General features: G+C 50.5%; 7 protein-coding genes across 7 annotated transcripts; 5 read left to right on the top strand and 2 right to left on the bottom strand.

The window, feature by feature from the left end:
• Positions 1-407: 407 nt before the first annotated feature.
• Positions 408-2017, top strand: ALT_6974 (phosphoinositide binding protein ATG18; the record flags this gene model as incomplete). Its single annotated transcript, XM_033558309.2, has 5 exons — positions 408-459; positions 527-681; positions 823-982; positions 1038-1911; positions 1969-2017. The coding sequence occupies 5 exons, from the start codon at positions 408-410 to the stop codon at positions 2015-2017; spliced, it is 1290 nt and encodes a 429-aa protein (XP_033414200.1).
• Positions 2018-2587: 570 nt separating this feature from the next.
• On the top strand, positions 2588-3937 carry ALT_6973 (tRNA(Phe) (4-demethylwyosine(37)-C(7)) aminocarboxypropyltransferase; the record flags this gene model as incomplete). Its single annotated transcript, XM_033558308.2, has 1 exon — positions 2588-3937. The coding sequence occupies one exon, from the start codon at positions 2588-2590 to the stop codon at positions 3935-3937; it is 1350 nt and encodes a 449-aa protein (XP_033414199.2).
• Positions 3938-4113: 176 nt separating this feature from the next.
• On the bottom strand, positions 4114-4784 carry ALT_6972 (nucleobindin SSP120; the record flags this gene model as incomplete). Its single annotated transcript, XM_033558307.2, has 2 exons — positions 4114-4598; positions 4658-4784. The coding sequence occupies 2 exons, from the start codon at positions 4782-4784 to the stop codon at positions 4114-4116; spliced, it is 612 nt and encodes a 203-aa protein (XP_033414198.2).
• Positions 4785-5155: 371 nt separating this feature from the next.
• ALT_6971 (uncharacterized protein) lies at positions 5156-7339 on the top strand (the record flags this gene model as incomplete). Its single annotated transcript, XM_033558306.2, has 1 exon — positions 5156-7339. One exon carries the CDS (start codon positions 5156-5158, stop codon positions 7337-7339), a length of 2184 nt encoding a protein of 727 aa, XP_033414197.2.
• A 399-nt stretch (positions 7340-7738) lies between these two features.
• ALT_6970 (DEAH-box ATP-dependent RNA helicase PRP43) lies at positions 7739-10165 on the bottom strand (the record flags this gene model as incomplete). Its single annotated transcript, XM_033558305.2, has 3 exons — positions 7739-7867; positions 7929-9795; positions 9858-10165. The coding sequence occupies 3 exons, from the start codon at positions 10163-10165 to the stop codon at positions 7739-7741; spliced, it is 2304 nt and encodes a 767-aa protein (XP_033414196.2).
• Positions 10166-10725: 560 nt separating this feature from the next.
• On the top strand, positions 10726-13518 carry ALT_6969 (protein arginine N-methyltransferase; the record flags this gene model as incomplete). The annotated part of the gene is made up of 4 exons (XM_033558304.2): positions 10726-10830; positions 10885-11512; positions 11599-13154; positions 13213-13518. The coding sequence occupies 4 exons, from the start codon at positions 10726-10728 to the stop codon at positions 13516-13518; spliced, it is 2595 nt and encodes an 864-aa protein (XP_033414195.2).
• A 1939-nt stretch (positions 13519-15457) lies between these two features.
• On the top strand, positions 15458-18121 carry ALT_6968 (UNC45-central domain-containing protein; the record flags this gene model as incomplete). The annotated part of the gene is made up of 2 exons (XM_033558303.2): positions 15458-15538; positions 15686-18121. 2 exons carry the CDS (start codon positions 15458-15460, stop codon positions 18119-18121), a joined length of 2517 nt encoding a protein of 838 aa, XP_033414194.2.
• Between the last annotated feature and the right edge of the window lie 20 nt (positions 18122-18141).

Genomic DNA, 18141 nt, shown 5'->3' with positions numbered 1-18141 from the left:
CAATGAAAGCAGTTCAGGCGATCCCCCGCGATCCTCCGCGAATGAGAGCTAGTTTCCTGCCAAGTTCCAAAGACACCGCTCTGGTCTGAAATGACGACAGTGTCCACGGCGTTTCGAAGGAAGTCTGTTTTTACGTCTGTGTATGAGATCAATCGTGCCAGTATCTCCTGAGAGACCCGAAATGCAAATCCGGAGCTGTTTGTGACGAACCCGATCTGCTATGAGACCCCGTTGATCTGCTGTTCTGTTTGCCCCTCGTCCATCCTCATATACGACTTCGGAGCGTGATTCAGCGGGGTAGCCTGTCTGTCTGTTCTACTGTCGCCGGTGACTATCAGACTATACAAGACGGATATTGGATCGAGCAAAGGACATATCAGGCGAGGTGGTAGCCTACCGGAGTCAGGATGGCAATGAACTTTGTGACCTTCAACCAAGACTACAGCTATCTGGCTGTTGGTAAGCGCCCCTTTGGAACTCTTCAAGCGCATGCGCACGCTCTAAGGCTCTGTATTCCCTCCATCAGCGACCTCGAAGGGTTTTCGCATATTCACGACGGACCCTTTCGCGAAGAGTTATGAGACGAAAGAGGGAAATATTGCCATCATCGAGATGCTGTTCTCGACATCTCTTGTTGCGCTCATCCTCTCACCGCGTCGTCTTCAAATCACTAATACTAAGGTTCGTAGTTCATCACTGGACAACTGTACATTCTTGAACTCTTTTTTCCCGATAGACACGAGGATCAGAGTCATGCTGTTGAGTGCGCTTTACTTTGCGGCATATGTTGACGCTTTTTGCTTGGCTATTTGCCTCATATAGCGCCAATCTACGATATGCGAATTAACCTTCCCCACGACCGTGCTGGCGGTCAAATTGAATCGGAAACGTCTCGTGATTGTCCTTGAAGATCAGATCTATCTTTACGACATTCAGACGATGAAACTGCTCTACACCATCCAGACGTCGCCCAACCCCAACGGTAAGCGATGTAATCCACTCTTGCCTTTAGTCGATCGTTTTCTAATGCCAGACAGCGATCTGCGCGCTATCACCGTCCTCTGACAATTGTTACCTCGCATACCCTCTTCCACAAAAGGCGCCGCCTTCCTCGTTCAATCCGCCGTCTCATACTCCTCCGGGAAATACTCATGTATCGCCGACAAGCGGAGAGGTTCTGATATTCGATACCTTAAAGCTGGAGGCCATAAATGTCATTGAAGCTCACCGATCTCCGCTGGCTTGCATCACGCTCAACAATGATGGCACTCTGCTCGCCACCGCTTCTGACAAGGGAACCATAATCCGCGTCTTCTCCGTTCCTGACGGTCACAAGCTATACCAATTCCGACGCGGTTCTATGCCATCGAGGATCTTCAGCATGTCGTTCAATACCACATCGACCCTGCTCTGCGTCTCCTCTTCTACAGAGACAATACACCTTTTCAAGTTGAGCCATCCAACGTCATCTCCAGACGCCTCCCCTTCCTCTCCTGTGGGCCGTGACAGGTCGCTCAGTCAAAGCTCCTCTGGTTATTCTCCTGACCGCGGCGACCTGACAGGAGACGTGGGTTCATCAGATTTCCCCGCCCGGAAACATAATGGAACTCTGATGGGTATGATCAGACGGACCTCGCAAAATGTTGGCAGTACTGTCGCTGCCAAGGTGGGAGGTTACCTTCCGAAAGGAGTCAGCGAAATGTGGGAGCCGACCCGTGATTTTGCTTGGTTCAAATTGCCAAAGCCAAGCCAAACTTCTGGTGGCAGCGGGAACAATGGCCCTCTCCGCAGCGTGGTAGCTATGAGTAGCAACACACCCCAGGTCATGGTGGTTACCAGCGATGGTAACTTTTATGTCTTCAGCATCGATCTCTCGAAAGGCGGCGAAGGTACGCTGACAAAACAGTACTCGTGAGTTTACCTGTCCAAACATTCAGACTTCGAACTTGATACTGACTCATGCTACAGGGTGCTTGAGTCCAATGACCGGCTGGGATACTCTGTAACAGATTACTGAATCTTATTCATTTGATACCACTTTTCTAGCGGCACATCTCCATTTCTCTATCCATTGATTTTCAAGCGGCGGCTGTCACTCTGTGCTCTTCTTTCTCTTTCTCTTTTTGGCTTCAGATACCGAAAGCCTTGCGCCAATAAAGGAACAATCCTGGTTTATGACACACTTTTAGCCCTTAGATACTTACCGATGATTCCATGCACCTCACTACATTATAGTCCAATTCAGCTCAAATCGGGCTCTCTACTTGCAACAGTCGATATGACTACCGTAGGTAACTCATACACTCGCAAAATAACCTCTGCGAGGTAGTTTTCTCAATGTAGTTCAGTGTTATACATCCAACGATACCTATAAAGTCAACCATCTGAGTACCTTGTATAGAAGTCACATGACATAGGGCGGTGCCAGAACGAAAATTATTTCCGAAAGATGACTCGAGCAATTTTTGCAATAATTCAAATTCATATGCAGAGTTCATAAAATGAGCTCCTGATCAGTAGGTCAACATCATCTCAAGTGCTCACATATTGTTGAGGCAGTCAGCATCTGCCGTAGTGGCAGGACAATATGCCTTCCGACGATCCAACAGGGGATCACACTACAGATGGACATGTCAAGAAGCCTACAAACCACGCCAGGGAAACTAAACGTCGAGCAAAGTGCTCAAATCCCCTCCGAAGAGGCATACAGGACTTTGTAACAAGACATATACCCTCAGACGACCTTGCCATACAAGGTCTGTCACCAGAGAAGCTGGAATCAGCCCTTCCGAAACGTTTCACAGTGTATGAACCACTGCTGCTGCTGCCAGTGAACGCACTCAGCGATCCTCCAGCCTGGGGCTCGCTTTATGCAAGCCTAGATTGCCAAAAGCGAAGGCTGCTCTTTGAGTCGATTGCTACGGCATTCGGGCGGATGGGCGTTACTCATATTGCTATGAATGCGCCTATCGCGCCTACGAACACGCAGGGAGGAGAGAACAGGATGCGTAGCCCTGCAGGACTGATTCCTCTTCACGGAGACTTTGGCCTGGCGCCGTCTGGGGATGGTGAGAATGCGCAGCCGACGCGGGAGGACTTGCAGCGTGCGTTCTGGGCGCAAACTATGCAGAATCAGGGGATTGTGCAGATCTGGGCCCCCCTGTATACGATGTTTTCTCGAGGGAATATCACGGAGAAGGCCCGCATTCTGGGTCAAGGATCGGTGTTTGAAGGGCTTGATGAAGGTACCCTTGGAGAAGACATCGGCGATATCAGCGTGGTTGATATGTATGCGGGTATTGGGTATTTCGTCTTCTCATATCTGAAAAGAGGGGTGAAGAGGGTCTGGGGATGGGAGATCAACGGATGGTCGGTCGAGGGTTTGAGGAGAGGGTGTACAGAGAATGGATGGGGGTGCAAAGTGGTTCAAGTTGGGAATGATGGAACATCGAGTGAACCAATCCCGGATCTGGTTGACAGTCTTCAAGATTCAGACAGGGTGATCTTGTTCCATGGGGACAACAAATTCGCCGCTCGCGTTATGAGCGAAATCAAAGGGCACATGGGGCGCCGAGGTGCATGGAATAGAATTCGACATGTCAACCTAGGTCTCCTTCCTTCATCCAGCGGTGCTTGGAGTGACGCTTGCGCAATGATCGATCTACAGATGGGAGGCTGGATACATGTGCATGAGAACGTGGATGTGCAACATATTGATGCGAAGAAGCAGGAAATCATCACAGAGATTGGCAGATTGAGAGCGTTAACCTTCCCAAGTGACGTTCAGCAGCCTATTGAATGCCGTCATATCGAGCATGTCAAGACATATGCACCAGGCATTATGCATTGCGTCTTCGACATCAAGTTGCCCCCGTCAGGAGACGCACCTCCTACGAGACTCGAGCTAAGCCGAATGTCGAAGCAGTCTCAATCCTGACGTCGGATGCTACGGCGAGAGAGTGGCTATTGCACCTCATGAGAATGAAACTGTCTCACCTGTGAGTTCCAAAATGAAGAGTATAGATTTCACCAGCTCATGTCGTGCAACCGACCTGCGGACTCTCTGATAACATGCACATATATACAACACGACAGATATCAAACTGTACATCTCTATGTCCGTCTGAGAAATTTCTGCGGGATATTCGCCTCGACAATCGCCATTCGTTCCAGTTGTTCAAGTCTATCCGCGGCATCTTCTTCCTCGTCATGTCTTCGGAAATGCTCGATATCTTCGGGATGGGTGAGATCTTCTAACTTGGCATCCTCCCCGTGAAATTTCTCGAAATGATGGATTTCATACTCGTATTCAATATCGCCATGGTGTCCAGGACCGAATCCGAGATCGGGTAACCGTTTGCCGGCTGAGATGAGACGCATCCAGTTGTCGCGAGTGATAACCCCTGAACTCCCTGTGTCGAAAAGGGCAAACACTTCGCGAAGCGCCTGTTGCTTGCGCTCCTCGTTCACCCCAGAATTTGACTCATCATCCATGCCATATGTCTTTCGGACTTCATCAGGGGTCCATGCGCCAGAGGAATCGTAGTCGTGGAGGGTGAAAAAAGAACCTGCGTCGAAGGAATCGATGTGGTGTTCCTCTGTCGAATAGATTGTCAATGGCGGTTCCCAATGGAATGACGACGATGTAGAGAGCTACCTTGCATATGGCGAGTCGCCCAGTCTGAGGAAGGGTTCTGCTCGCTCGCATGCGATCCATGAGCATTGGCAAAGCTGTTGCTTAAAGCCAGCAGTGCAGTAGCAAAGCCAATGGAGCGGACAAGCATTGTCGACAAAGCTGCTTGAATGACAATTCCAAACTTAAGGTGTACAAATCCCAGATACTTACAGATCAGAATGTATCCAGTATCAAAATGGTAAATAATGATAAAAGAGACGAGAAACATAACAATGGCTTGTCCACATCTCCTCCAGTACTTGGCTGTTTGCATTGTTTGCATCGTGGCCCTCGCCTTTTTTCCGGCTCGAGTAAGAAATCCGCATACATCGTGCCATCGCCGGGGTCCTGGACTCACCATCGACTATCTTGGCCTGCGCTCTTTTCAGACGCCATTGAGCCGGAGAGACACCTCCATTGACATTGACTCGACCACCGTATGCTTTATCCGAATGAGCTCCGCTTAGAAATGCCACGATAATGCAAAGTCTATGGTCCCGCGTTGCTCCGACGCAGTCGACCTGTCGATGCGTTCCCTGCCTCAGTACCAGCGCACCCGGAATAACATCCCGAGCAGCAACCGCAGCAAGCAAAAGACGCCTTCGCATAGGGAATTCGGTCACGGCGCTGTACACCAGTATCTTTGCGGCCGCAGCTTTGGCAGATGCTCGGGCGAAGGACAAGCGCCGACATGAGTGGGCCGAGAAGATCGCAGCCGTGAAGGAGGAGGTGAACGAATTGGTGGATGAAGAACATCGACTACTAGAGGCCATTCAGGCTCGGAGGTCGCGTACCCTGTCACACAGAGCCTTACAAAAACGATCATTTACGACCTGGAGATCGATACCAACGCCGAGAAGCGACCAATGGCTCCAAAGGAATTCTCCCCGTCGTTTGGTCCATGCAGCGCGAGGTGCTGATCTTGAGGAGGACGAGGAAATAGTCGAGTTGGAGGGTGGAAAACTTCAGGAAATTGTTGAGGACGAAGGAGATCTTGATGACGACAGAACAGAGCTGCAAGATGGTTTCTTCCCTGAAGATATGGAAGTTCCGAAGTGGCTGTCGGACAATACAATTCGACAGAAGGCCATCCGGAGACTTGCAGTGAAGCAACTAGCTATACGACTTTTGCTTCGCGAGTCAATCGCCCACAGTTACTCGGGTATTGCGATGGACCACAAGGCCGACTTTGAGATGCCCCAACTTAATTTCGCAGAGTTGTTGTCTGAACTGAACAAACTTCGACGCAGGATTCGCCTTCTGAAAGTCACTGAAGGTGCATACTATGACGATCTGGCACATGATCTCCGCGTACGGTCGATTACGGAGCTGCAAATGGAGCGTACAAGACTCGATGATGAAGCAGCTCGAGATGTCTCGTTGTTTCTCAGAAACAAAATGTCGCTACAGGAATTAAATCTGCGATTAGCGAACAATCTACTTCAATCCTTGGATCCTGACCGACCGTATTTCATGAAGCTGATGATATTAGCTTTCACCAGGTCCATGCAAAACGATCTTACGGACCTGGTGCTCAAGACGGTGTTGCCGCACAAGTTTCCATTGAACTCCTCTCTCATCATTTCAATTTTGACCTATTATAAGAAATCCAAAAACCTCAAAGCGTTTGATTCGTTCCTGAAAGTGCTTCGAGGTGAAGGCTACCCGGTGGATCTGGGCAAACTGGGTTTTTACAAAAAGATGGTCGTCAATGACGTGGAAATAACTGTTCCCCCTGTGGCCAGTGCTAATCCTGTCATTTATACGACGTTGATCACAGCAGCTTTGCGCTTCCATCAACCGGATCGAGCTGATGCCTGGCTTCAAGCCGCGAGGAAACACGGCTTCACAGACGATTTCTCGACCCTGTACGCCTATCTGAAGTATTATGCCAGAAGGGAAGACTGGCAAAACGGGTTGTATACACTCCGGAGATCGCTTGCCTTCCTAACTGGTTCAACGCTACACTCCGATCAGCACATCGAGAGACTGATTGTGCACATGGTGCAGCTTTGTGACTGGTGTGGAAAATGGGACCTAGGCGATGCCATGATCTCAGCCGCAATTGACAGTGGCTTTGATTGGAGTTCCGCGACGACAAATCAACTTGACATCCAATTTGCCCGAGATCCTCGCCTCCATTATTGGCAGAAGAGGGTCGACCAAACGACAATAGACAAACGAAGTAGGCCTGCATGGGAAAAGTCTTTTGCCTTTGCCAAGCTATTTAGGGAGCAATTAGATGACCTCGTTGTATCCGAGGAACAGAATCCCGCCGCCCACTGGCAGAGGATGGTTGCCCTGCATTCTCGGGAAGTGTTGTCAGCTATGTCTGGCCCTCTCCACAAACTCAAAGACGCAAAACCGACCGAGCCGGCTCCCGAGCCGATCCTCAATTCTGACAAATCCGACTTCGTTGAGCATGTCGGTTCCGACCCTATTGAAGAACACGAAATATCCGCTGAGAAGACGCCGCGGGAGGAAATCGACCTTCTGAAATCGGAGGTGCAGCAATTGAAGCAAATGATTTCGCAACTACGTCCCAGGCCAGGCTCCTCCTGGCGGAAGAAACGTGTGGATGTCTCAACTGTGGCTTCCACTGGCGACGGCATAGACCCTCCAGAGGGAAAAGAATACAGCCTACAGAGCGCCACGGTTCACTGAAAGTTGGTAGATCCGGAACCGGTAGCTGCAGCAGAATGATCGTCAAAGATACTGATCGCACGCGTTGTTTGTAGTGCTATATTCACTTACCTGTATAATATTATGTCGGATAGGTATAGGACTTGGAATGATGATGCCGTAACACCTGCTTCACCACTCTTGATGGGTTCTTGAGCTATGAGTCGCAGAAATACGTCTACCAGACATTCCCATTATTAGCGTTTCAAGCAGTTGTACTCTCTCTACCATCATCAGAGGGCATATAGTGACGTCTAGAATTCGATACGGCGCCGAATATACATACATGTCAGGCAGTCTACTCTAGAATGACTGAAGTCAAGACGCCGCCATGAAATAAAAGAAATGGGGAATCTATTTTATTCTCGAAACCAGGATAATCTATCGTCTCTTTGCAGAGTCTCCGCGCATCTTCTCTTTGCGCGACAGTCTCTCTGCGGCGCGCAGCAAGGAGGATCGGATCTCGCCCTTGGGGAAGGTTGAGATATCGTAGTATGTGGGAGCGATATCCTAGAAGGAGGATGTTAGTACATGCTCGTTTAATGATAGTACTGGGACGGAGACGACATACAAGGAGCCATTCGGGTTTGACGGCGGTCACAGTCCGAATGTAATTCTTAGTGGTGAGGACGAATTCGTTATAGAGAACCCACTCGGCATCATAGCTGAGGACGGTTGACGGGTGCAGGAGAACACTCTGGTTGTCCTTGACGGTCGTATAGACACTCTTTCCCTGTGGTTCCTTCTTTGCGACCTGCATGAAGAATCCCGCGCACAGCGCACGCCGGATGTTCTCGTAGTATTTCTTGTCTTCAAAAGGAGTCGAGATCATTTCCAGCTCCTCGCGCTCCATGATCCTCAGGAGCTGCATACGAACGTTGTCTGCCGATTGGAGAGATCTGAGGGAGAGATAATGATCGTGACACCACTGCTTTGGATTCTCCTGGGCTTCTGGACTCTTGAAGGCATGATAGGCATTCAGAAGAGTGAGGTGGTCACCATCGGGATGAGCGAAAAGATTCTTCATCTCATCAGCGCGCTTTCTCTGCGAGGCGGGCCTCACGAAAATCTGAGGAACCGAAAGCAGAGCTGTGATGGACAGAATCTCATTTGAGCAGTAGAACTCGGGAGAGCTGATCAGCATGACGGCAAGCGCGGGGTCAAGAGGAAACTCGGAAGCAAGGCGGCCCAACGGTGTCAGATTGCCGTCGTCATCAAGGCAAGCCAAGTAATTCAACTCTTCCAGAGCTCTCATGAGAGTCTCGGGGGCGGGAGGGTCCATCAGGTCAAAATGAACCAGATCATCGATTCCCAGCTTCTTCAATTCTAGCACGGTCGAAGAAAGATTAGATCGGAGAATTTCGGGATAGGTCTGATCAATCAACTCCTTCTTGAAGGCACCCTCCGTGTATAGACGGAAGCATTTTCCGGGGCGCGTACGACCCGCACGACCAGCTCTTTGTTGAGCGGAAGCCTTGGAGATGGGAGACACGAGAAGTGACTCGACCCGAATTCGGGGGTTGTAGATCTTCTGTTTCGAGAATCCCGGATCCACCACGTACACGATTCCGTCGATGGTAAGAGACGTTTCTGCAATGTTCGTCGAAACAATCACCTTACGGCCAGGACGACCGCCCGGTCTGCGAGGGGGAGGAGCGGGCTCGAAGATACGCTGCTGCATGTGCGGAGGCAGACTGCCGTAGAGCGGATAGACTTTCAAGGGACCAGCGTCGGCTTCTCTCACCATCTCGTCCGCCTCAAGCGATATCTTGCGCGCAGCATCTTCGATTTCTTCCTCACCGGTCAGGAACAGAAGGATGTCACCATCTGGCTCTGTGGCGTGGATTTGAAGGACAGTACGAATGGCTGCTTCCACGTAATCCTGTTCCGGTTCGGGAGTATAGAAGATTTCGACGGGATGAGTACGACCGGGAACGGCAAGTAGAGGAGCGTCGTTGAAATACCGCTGGAACTTTTGCGCATCCAAGGTGGCGGACATGATAATGATCTTCAAATCGGGCCGACGCTGCACAACTTCTTTGAGAAGACCCATAAGCACATCGGTAGCCATGGTTCTTTCGTGAGCTTCGTCAAGAATAATTGTGCTGTAGCGTGTAAGGTCATGGTCATGCATAGCTTCTCTCAGAAGCATACCATCCGTCATATATTTCAAGCAGGTCTTGGAACTTGTCATGTCCTCGAAACGGATACTGTAACCAACTTCTTCTCCAAGCTTAACATCCAATTCAGCGGCCACACGCTGAGCAACGGACATGGCAGCGACTCGACGAGGTTGAGTACAAGCGACCATTTTGCGCTGGGTTTGCGGTAAATCATCGTACAAGACGAACTGGGGGATCTGTGTAGTCTTTCCGGAACCAGTCTCACCGACGAAGACTAGAATCTGGGACTGCTGGTAAAGCTGCAGAAACTCATCTCTTGAACATAACAGTCAGTTATTTATAACCAAAACCTCATTTTTGAGTCTGAACGGGCTTACCTCTGCTGGTGCACTGGAAGATCACGACGAGTCTGCAAGATAGAGAAGTACTTGCTGGAGAAAGGTTGGCCGGTAAAAGGATTGATCTCCCCATCCTCTATCTCCTTTGCCAGTGCTGATGTCGTCTGATGCCTCTTCAACTTCGCGAAAGCAGGATTCGTCCCTGATGAGCTCGAGTTGCCGTTGGTAGACGCATCCGCATACATATGAGCGAGGTAAGGATTGTTCCTGGGATCCGTCTCTGTCTTGTCCATCTTCTGACGCTTAGCACGCGAGCGACCTTCAGAGTCTGAGCGCGAGTCGACCATGGCGATATGAGGTCTGCAAATGAGTGGAGTTGCGACAGTGAATGAGATCGCCTCTGCAGACGAATACAATCATATTCTTACTTGAATAATTATCGGGCGGCAGAATAATAATTTTGGCGAAAAAATAGTCTAACCCAGATGGGCAAGAGTCGCCGCCACATCGGTGCCTTTTTGTGTGCTCTCACCGCCTAGTAATTCTGCCACTCCCCTCCCCACAGAAAGGTAGGGGGATTGCCGTGCGTGTTTTGGAGCTGCCTACCTAGCGCTTGGACAATATTAATACCTGGGTGCAGGTCTCAGAAGCGAGGAGGCTCCTTGACTGAGCGACTGGCCGCTGTCACTTGTTCCTTCGTCACGTATATGTGCATCTGGAGTCGCATTGGGAGAACCGAATTCTATTGTCAATTGATCTGAAATGCGGGACTAATCTTCTAGGCATATATTTATTGGTTGAGATCAACAGCTCAACATTTGGGACCCTCGACAGCTCGTCGATTGATCTTCACTAAATCATTGTTCTCTGTGGGAACTCTAGAACGCGCTGTTCTGTAGTTACGAAGATGGATTCAGAAGATTTGGCCCCCGCATTCTGCGTTGGTCAACATGAAAGCAACCGTACCATACCCATCACCACCCAGATCGTGCAGTCGGCACACGAAAGTAACGTACGTACCCGTCGATCCGCTGAATTGTCTGGCCTGCTAACAGGTTGGTTTTAGTATGATATGCTTACGACGCCGATAACTACTCCTCACTTTCACTCTCGAGTCCTAAGTCTGCTCTCTGGTCACTTGTCTAAGTTGCAGGCAGTATCGTCCGATCCCAATGGTCCTCTGGCGACAACTGAGAATACGAGACCTGTGGTCATCCCTCCACTTGGCGCGTCAGACACTCATCTCACTCCGAACCAAACGATGAGCCAGTTGATGGGTGTCAGTAGCCCTTGGATTGACCTTTGTTCCCCCGATCCATTGATTGCAGATATCTCCCGTCAAGTTCTTATGTTAGAAGTGGCATATGCAGCATTCTGCGGCATTGGATATCTCCTGATTCCAGGGCCGAAGCTCCACCATGGAAATATGCACTCAGAAGGCTTGATTTTTTACGCGAGAGCAGTTCAAGATGCCCTTAATCTGGGTCCATATATTCAGTTTCATATTTGGCTGAGAATTGTGGACAACCCAGATCTGGAAGTTGATAGTATGGGCGACCTCGCTCCTCTTGCCCGTGATGAGTTCCTTTGGGGTTCCGATGATGGGCAGTCGCTCAAGGTGGACCTGTTTGGAACGTGGGATGCTTGGGACGTAATTAGAAGAACCTGTAAATATCACACGAGACTCTTCGTAGGTAAGAATTTATTTTCCGTTTCTGCAGCCCTTGACGCGTTCTTACATCTGTGACTATTTTCCTGTTGCTGAAACCTATACCGACAGCACTATCCTTACCAAAACAACTTCCTCCAATGTCCGTCCAGTCTCGGTGGCATTCCGAGCCGGTTCACCTGCTTACTATGGACGCCAATACTTTTATCAAGAACCAGAAGGGCTACCCTGTCCTATCGAAAGCGCACCAGGCATTGATTTCTAAGTTCATGCGTCTTCGGACGCCCCCATGGATTCTCCTCTGCGACGTTGGCCCTATTCCGGGAGTAGAGGCAAGTGAGGCGTCTGAGGCGACTCAATCTAACCTGTCCAGCTCTGAATATCCAAGTCTTTCGCAAGCCGCGGTCTCGAGCAAGAAGTTCATTGATCCGACACCTCATTTGTCATATATCAGAAATCTCCAGCAACGCCAACCACCACGCTCTGCGATCGAGAGATTTGGCATGGGTTATCAAGACTACCTTCAGGCGCCACTGCAGCCCTTGACGGTCAACTTGGAGAGCATCACATATGAAGTTTTTGAGAAAGACCCTATCAAGTATGAGTGGTATGAGAGAGCCATAGCGAAAGCCCTCAGCGACTGGGCCGAGCAGAAGAAGCCTACCTCTAACCCGGATGGTCGGGTAGTACTCGCTGTTGTGGGCGCCGGCAGAGGGCCGTTGGTAACACGAGCCATCCGAGCAAGCGCTGAAACAGGCGTCGATATCGACCTTTGGGTCGTGGAGAAGAATCCCAACGCCTTTGTCCTCCTTCAACGCCACAATGAGGAACTCTGGGGCGGCAAGGCAACCCTTGTTCAGTCGGATATGCGGAGCTGGAAAGGTCCCCGAAGGGCGAAAGATTCTGGCTTACCCCTGGCCACAGTTGGACAGTCGCTCGGTATTGAGGATTCGCTGCTCTATAAACCGGAACCAGATCAAAAAGGCAACACGCCCGCGCCTGAGTCTGTGAAGAGCATGGCATCGTCCGACCTGTCTTCTGGTCAAATTGATATTGTGGTCTCAGAGCTTCTCGGCTCCTTCGGGGACAATGAACTGTCGCCGGAATGTCTGGACGGTATCACTGATCTACTCAATCCTGTGCACGGCATCTCCATTCCGGCCTCATACACGGCCCATCTCACTCCGATTGCGGCCCCTAAGCTGCATGCGGACGTTGTGAACCAGTCTATATCGAATCCAGCGGTCCCGGAAACACCGTACGTTGTCATGCTACATGCCATCGACTTCTTGTCCACGAATCAGCCGTCTGCCGGTACCACGTCGGGCGACAGCGGCAACAGCTATATCAGTAATACTCGATCTTCTATATCGACCATCCCAGTGCCTGAGTCTACAACCCCTTATGTGCAGACTGCGTGGTCCTTCTCGCATCCCAACAGAGATATTCCTCCCCAGTCGCCTTTTACGTCCATCATCTCTAACTCACACAATGTTCGCCGCACGCGCCTGGCCTTCCCTACTCAGAATCGTGGCGTCTGTCACGGCCTGGCCGGTTACTTCGAGACTGTGCTCTATCGTGATGTGGAGCTATCAACAAATCCCGTCACGATGGACAGCAAGAGCGCTAACATGATCAGTTGGTTCCCCATATACTTTCCACTCAAGGTGAGAATTCATGCATGTCTTTTCCGAGAAATACTCGCGTCTAACAACGGGCTTCTAGACACCCCTCAATGTACCCGACAATGGGGAGATTGTTGTCACTATGACCAGGCAGACCGATGACCGGAAAGTTTGGTACGAGTGGATGGTCGAAGTCTTCGCTCTGGAACGCATTGTAGATGCATCGGCAATTGAATTGCCGGTCATGAGCGGCGCACGGGCGGTGTCTCCAGCTGCGGACGGTGCCAGCGGCAAAGACAATGGCACCGACAAGCCACAGAAAGCTGGAAAGCACAGCGGTTTCCGACGTGTGAGGGTTGGAATGAGTGATTTGCACTCGAGTATCAAGGAAGGGTGTCTGATGTAATAGGCATCATGTCACTGCTGATTCCCATGGCCATGTACGGTCACTTCTGTGTCGGCAGACGTGAAGTGACTCGGGCTGAAATAGGGGGCATCTGTGAAGCAGAAAGCAGTAGACCAAGGGGTCATGGATATCTACAATCAGCGGGTATCTACTGTCTACTAGGATTTAGAAGCGGCTACCTTAGACTAAAATCCTTAGTTCCACGGTCCTGGCTCGAGCTATCGAGAGACCTTGGCATTGAGTGCATTCATTGTTGAATGAACCTCCTCTGTTGCTGATTTACCCTCAGAGGAGCTCGCAGCCTCGCTTAGGTCAAACCATCTCAAAATCCTTGATCAGCAGGCTATGCGCTAGACAGATCGCTAAGGAGCAAGCTCTCCTCGGAATACGACCCGTGCTAAAAGTGGAAATGCACTAAGGCACGGAGTACGTTTGTGCTACTGCTCCTGGTCTCTAGTAGGGAGTAAGCTCGCCTGGAAGTACATATACAAGGGGCATAAGTTGTCAAGCGGTGACCGTACGGCGACGCGAGACAAGTGTAAGGTGAGACAGAGTCTAGAAGCCCAGAACACTAGACACAAATCATGAAATCGAGTTCAATCCGGTTCATCGTTCATCCGAGAATCAACTATCTTCAAGCTTGTAGGATCTTCTCTTCCTGAGCAAGGAGATAGCCAAGACTTGGATGGTGTGCAGGGTCACAGACACTAGTAGTACTTCTGGGAAGAGAAAGTCTTGGAAGCGTTGGACGGTGTGCATTGGGTGCACTGATTAATGCCGAAATACGGAGTAATCCAGTCTCTAGTTTATCGAGATATTCAAGAGGCCGAAACAAGCTTGTTGAACAGGGGAGCCGGACTGTCGCAGCCCTTGGCTGTGCACGGAGCACGGCATGTGTGAAGTGGACTCCGGGCTCAGTAATGGAGGGGTTCAGAGCCTATAGCCACGAAGGAACTTAGGGGGCCCGCGGCCGAGAGTGGGCAACGTGGTCTCATTGGCTTCTGTGGTTGGCGCCGCTTGTTATCTCTACCTAAATTTTTGAATAATCAGGATCATTGCGATTAGATGTCTTTTTGATTATCAGCATTTAGTTCTACCGAACATCCATGTACTTCTGTGGTCAAGGTAATTTACATCGAGCGAGGGGTCGTCGATAATTGCCAAGCCATTGATCTTCAGACTATTGTACAACGAGCATTGCCAACAGTGAGGCTGGTCATAGTCAATCATACTGAGACGAGTTTCTTGTGCCAAGGAGTAGCTACACGCTAGATAGAAATATAAGATGATCGTAGGATGAAGCTGATGAAGCTGATGCAGGAGGGGCGCCGACTCCGCCGAGTCGATGTATCAAGGTACGTATTATGAATTACCCATATCCGCCACTGCCGTATGTAATGTAATTCTATGTAAGATACCATAACTCCGCAGTCATTTTGCCTGGCGATTGCTTCCTTTTGGTGGTCTGAAGTGCTGTATTATTTACCAAAGGGAACTCATCGTCCCGGGAAATCATTACAGAGGTATGATCATGACCAAAAAAAAAAAAAGCAACTTATCCTACTTCCTTACAGTACTTGCATAACCTTCATCCAACTGCATCATTGACCTGATTGCTATCTATTCTTGTTCGGGGCCTGCCTGCTTACTTGGACAGCCATAGCTCCCTTTATAATCTCCATGATTGCATGTGTTCTTTGTTCTTCGACCGTCACTTCGGAGGCCGTGGGTTGAAGTACCACCAACACTACCTTGCTGCTACTCACTTTGACGTCTGCTATCATTAGAGCGTGATTAATTCTCTAGCTCTTTCTAAGCAGAGATAACCTTCTGGATTCTGCTCTGCTACATCTTCTTACCTGTCTTCACACCCTGCCTGCAATTTCTTTCTCTCCCTCCGCGATCCTCCCTCCTTCCTGCCCCTCTTATCAAGCCTGAAATGGTTCACTCGACAGGCGAAGAGCGCGCTGTACATCTGACACGGGAGGCTGTTGAGCTGGCAGACGCTGGCCACCGCGAGGTATACTCATCTTTTTTTATCTAGCAAATCTCTACTCTTCTGTTTTTGTTGACATCGGTCGTGCTCTCTTATGGGTCCGCCATTTTTGTCTGTTTCACGCCTCTGTACGTTTCCCAAACTCCGCTAACTTTTTTATCATCTCCGCAGGCTGCCTCGCGAAATCTCCGGGAAGCTCTTTCCTTAGCACCAGAAAATCCAACCGTCAAAGCTGCCATTATCAAGATTCAACAAGAGGAAAATAATGGTCACTACCTGCTAGACCTGTGCCGCCGATATACCTCTGGAAAGGACGAGAGCGCGGGAAAGGATGCAGCTCTCTATCTCCGCACCGATGGTCTCAAACCTTCAGAGGAGGTGGCGTTGGAATGCGTCAAATTCATACTAGCACGGGAACCTTCTAGCCTATCTTCTCTCCAAGATGATATTATCTCGGGATTGGTGCGCCAGAACGCCAGCGTACGGCAATACTTCTCGGACCGACTTCAGGTATCTGTCACGACTTTCTTTGACGAGATCTATGATCGGGGCGATGGAGCGGCAGTCTGTCTGGATACTGTGGTCCTGGATCATGCCGTGTGGCCATCAGAGGATACGCGCCTGCACTGTGAAAGCGAACTCTTCCAGCTCTTCATCGCTAAGCTCATGGAATCGGGACATGACTTGGATGGTCGGTCGCTGAAAGGTATTGCACGCCTACTCGCGGTCGATGCGGTCAAGCTGCAACATCTGGTCGATGATGAAGGACTTGACGTGATCCTTGCCTCCCTTGACATTAGACTTCCTCTCGAGGTGAGGAGCCAGGCAACTCTCGCGACAGTCAAATACCTTGAAACTTCGAAGGAAGCAGGGCAGGACCGTTTCTCGCGACTTCTTTCCACGAAAGTGACGAATGCACGCAATGACGATCACATAGTCGCATTTTCCGCCCTCGCTGCCGTTTTCCCTGTTGTGCCAGATATTGCTGCTTCCCTGTTCCTGTCGGAAAATTTCATTAGTTCTCTCACGCCATTTACCTCGAGGAACATGAAGAGCCGGAACGTGGAAACGGCCATTCTGGAGCTGTTGAATGCAGCCTGCATACACCAGGCCTGTCGAGATGCTGTTTCTAAGCACCTCTCCGATTGGCTCTCTCACCTTTTGACGAATGGCAACGATCAGAGCTCAGAGTTGGCAGCGGTGATATTGGCGAAGGTTCGGGCTTCTGAAAAAGAGGATCGTGCCACGTCCAATGGTAAAGATCATGAGGAGGACGGCCAGACAGCGGAGCTGGTCAAACGCTTCAAGGAACAGATCTCGAAGCATAAGGACGAGAGTGTTTCGAACGCAATCGAAGGTTTGGCCTATTCTTCCGTCAAGCCAGTTGTAAAGGAGCAGCTTGCGAAGGATTCTGCTTTCTTGAAAGATTTGATCAAGGTGCTGAAAGGCAGTATCATCGACGCATCGGTGCTGTATGGTGGCCTGATGATCATTTTGAATCTCACACAGTTTCTACCCTCGATGACCGAAGAACAGAAGAAGATGTCTCAACTCAGAGCGTACGCAGACGCTTCGGGCGCGACAGCACGAGCTGGGCCGCATCCGCTAGACGACGACGAGCACGTCATCGCTCGTTGCAGCGCCGTAGTTCAGGCCGGGGTCATGCCTCTTTTCATCGAATGCAGCAAGAGCAGTCTGCCTTCCGCGCAGGGGCTCGTGAGCAAAATCCTGCTCTCTTTGTCCCGAGACCGCAAATCTAGAGGAACTCTTGCGCAACAAGGCGCGGTTAAGCTACTTCTCAGCCTGGGGTCTGCTAGACAAGGCACGTCGGGCTCAATTTCTGACGAGGCAATGCAGAGCGCCTCGCATGCACTCGCCCGTATACTTATCTCTGTCAACCCGTCCCTCGTTTTCCCATCCTCCGGAATCCCTCAGGTCACCTCAGCCGTTCGGCCTTTGACCAGTCTGTTGACGACGCCTGAAGTAGGCAACTTGAGTGCAGAACAGCCGCGCGATTTGCTACCTGTGTTTGAGGGCCTTCTCGCTTTAACGAATCTTGCATCGTACCCGGATCCGTCCGCAGCGGAGGCCATAGTTCGCCATGCATGGACAGTTGTCGAAGACCTCCTACTCTCCAGTAGCCCTATGATTCAACGAGCATCATGTGAACTGGTTTGCAATCTGATGACGTGCGAGTCTGGTGTAGCGAAATTTGCTGATGGCTCCAAGCGGGCTGCTCAGCGGCTCCACATCCTGCTGGCGCTCACTGACACCGATGACATGGAGACACGCAGAGCTGCCGGTGGCGCGCTGGCTATGCTTACCGAGCTCGATGCTGCTATTGCGGGCATCCTCGATCGGCCGCGTGGCGTTGAGCTACTTCTGGGTCTCTGTAAAGAAGACGACGAAGGGCTTGTGCATCGGGGTGTGGCGTGTATTCGGAATCTGACCTGCGTGGCAACTGGTGACATATCTAAGCGCGCGAAAGAAATGGTGGAGAAGTGTGGAGGGGTCGATATACTGACCAGTGTGCTGAAGAAGGCGTCGAACCCGGCGATACTCCAGACTGGAGTAGAAGCTTTGAAGCCACTAGTCAAGAGCCAATAAGCCTCGTCGCGATGTTCGTC

Source organism: Aspergillus lentulus, assembly GCF_001445615.1.
Source record: "Aspergillus lentulus DNA, contig: Alt12, strain: IFM 54703, whole genome shotgun sequence".
Classification (NCBI taxonomy): domain Eukaryota; kingdom Fungi; phylum Ascomycota; class Eurotiomycetes; order Eurotiales; family Aspergillaceae; genus Aspergillus; species Aspergillus lentulus.
The sequence above is the reverse complement of the archived record's forward strand: the minus strand, read 5'-3'. Positions and strand labels throughout refer to the sequence as shown.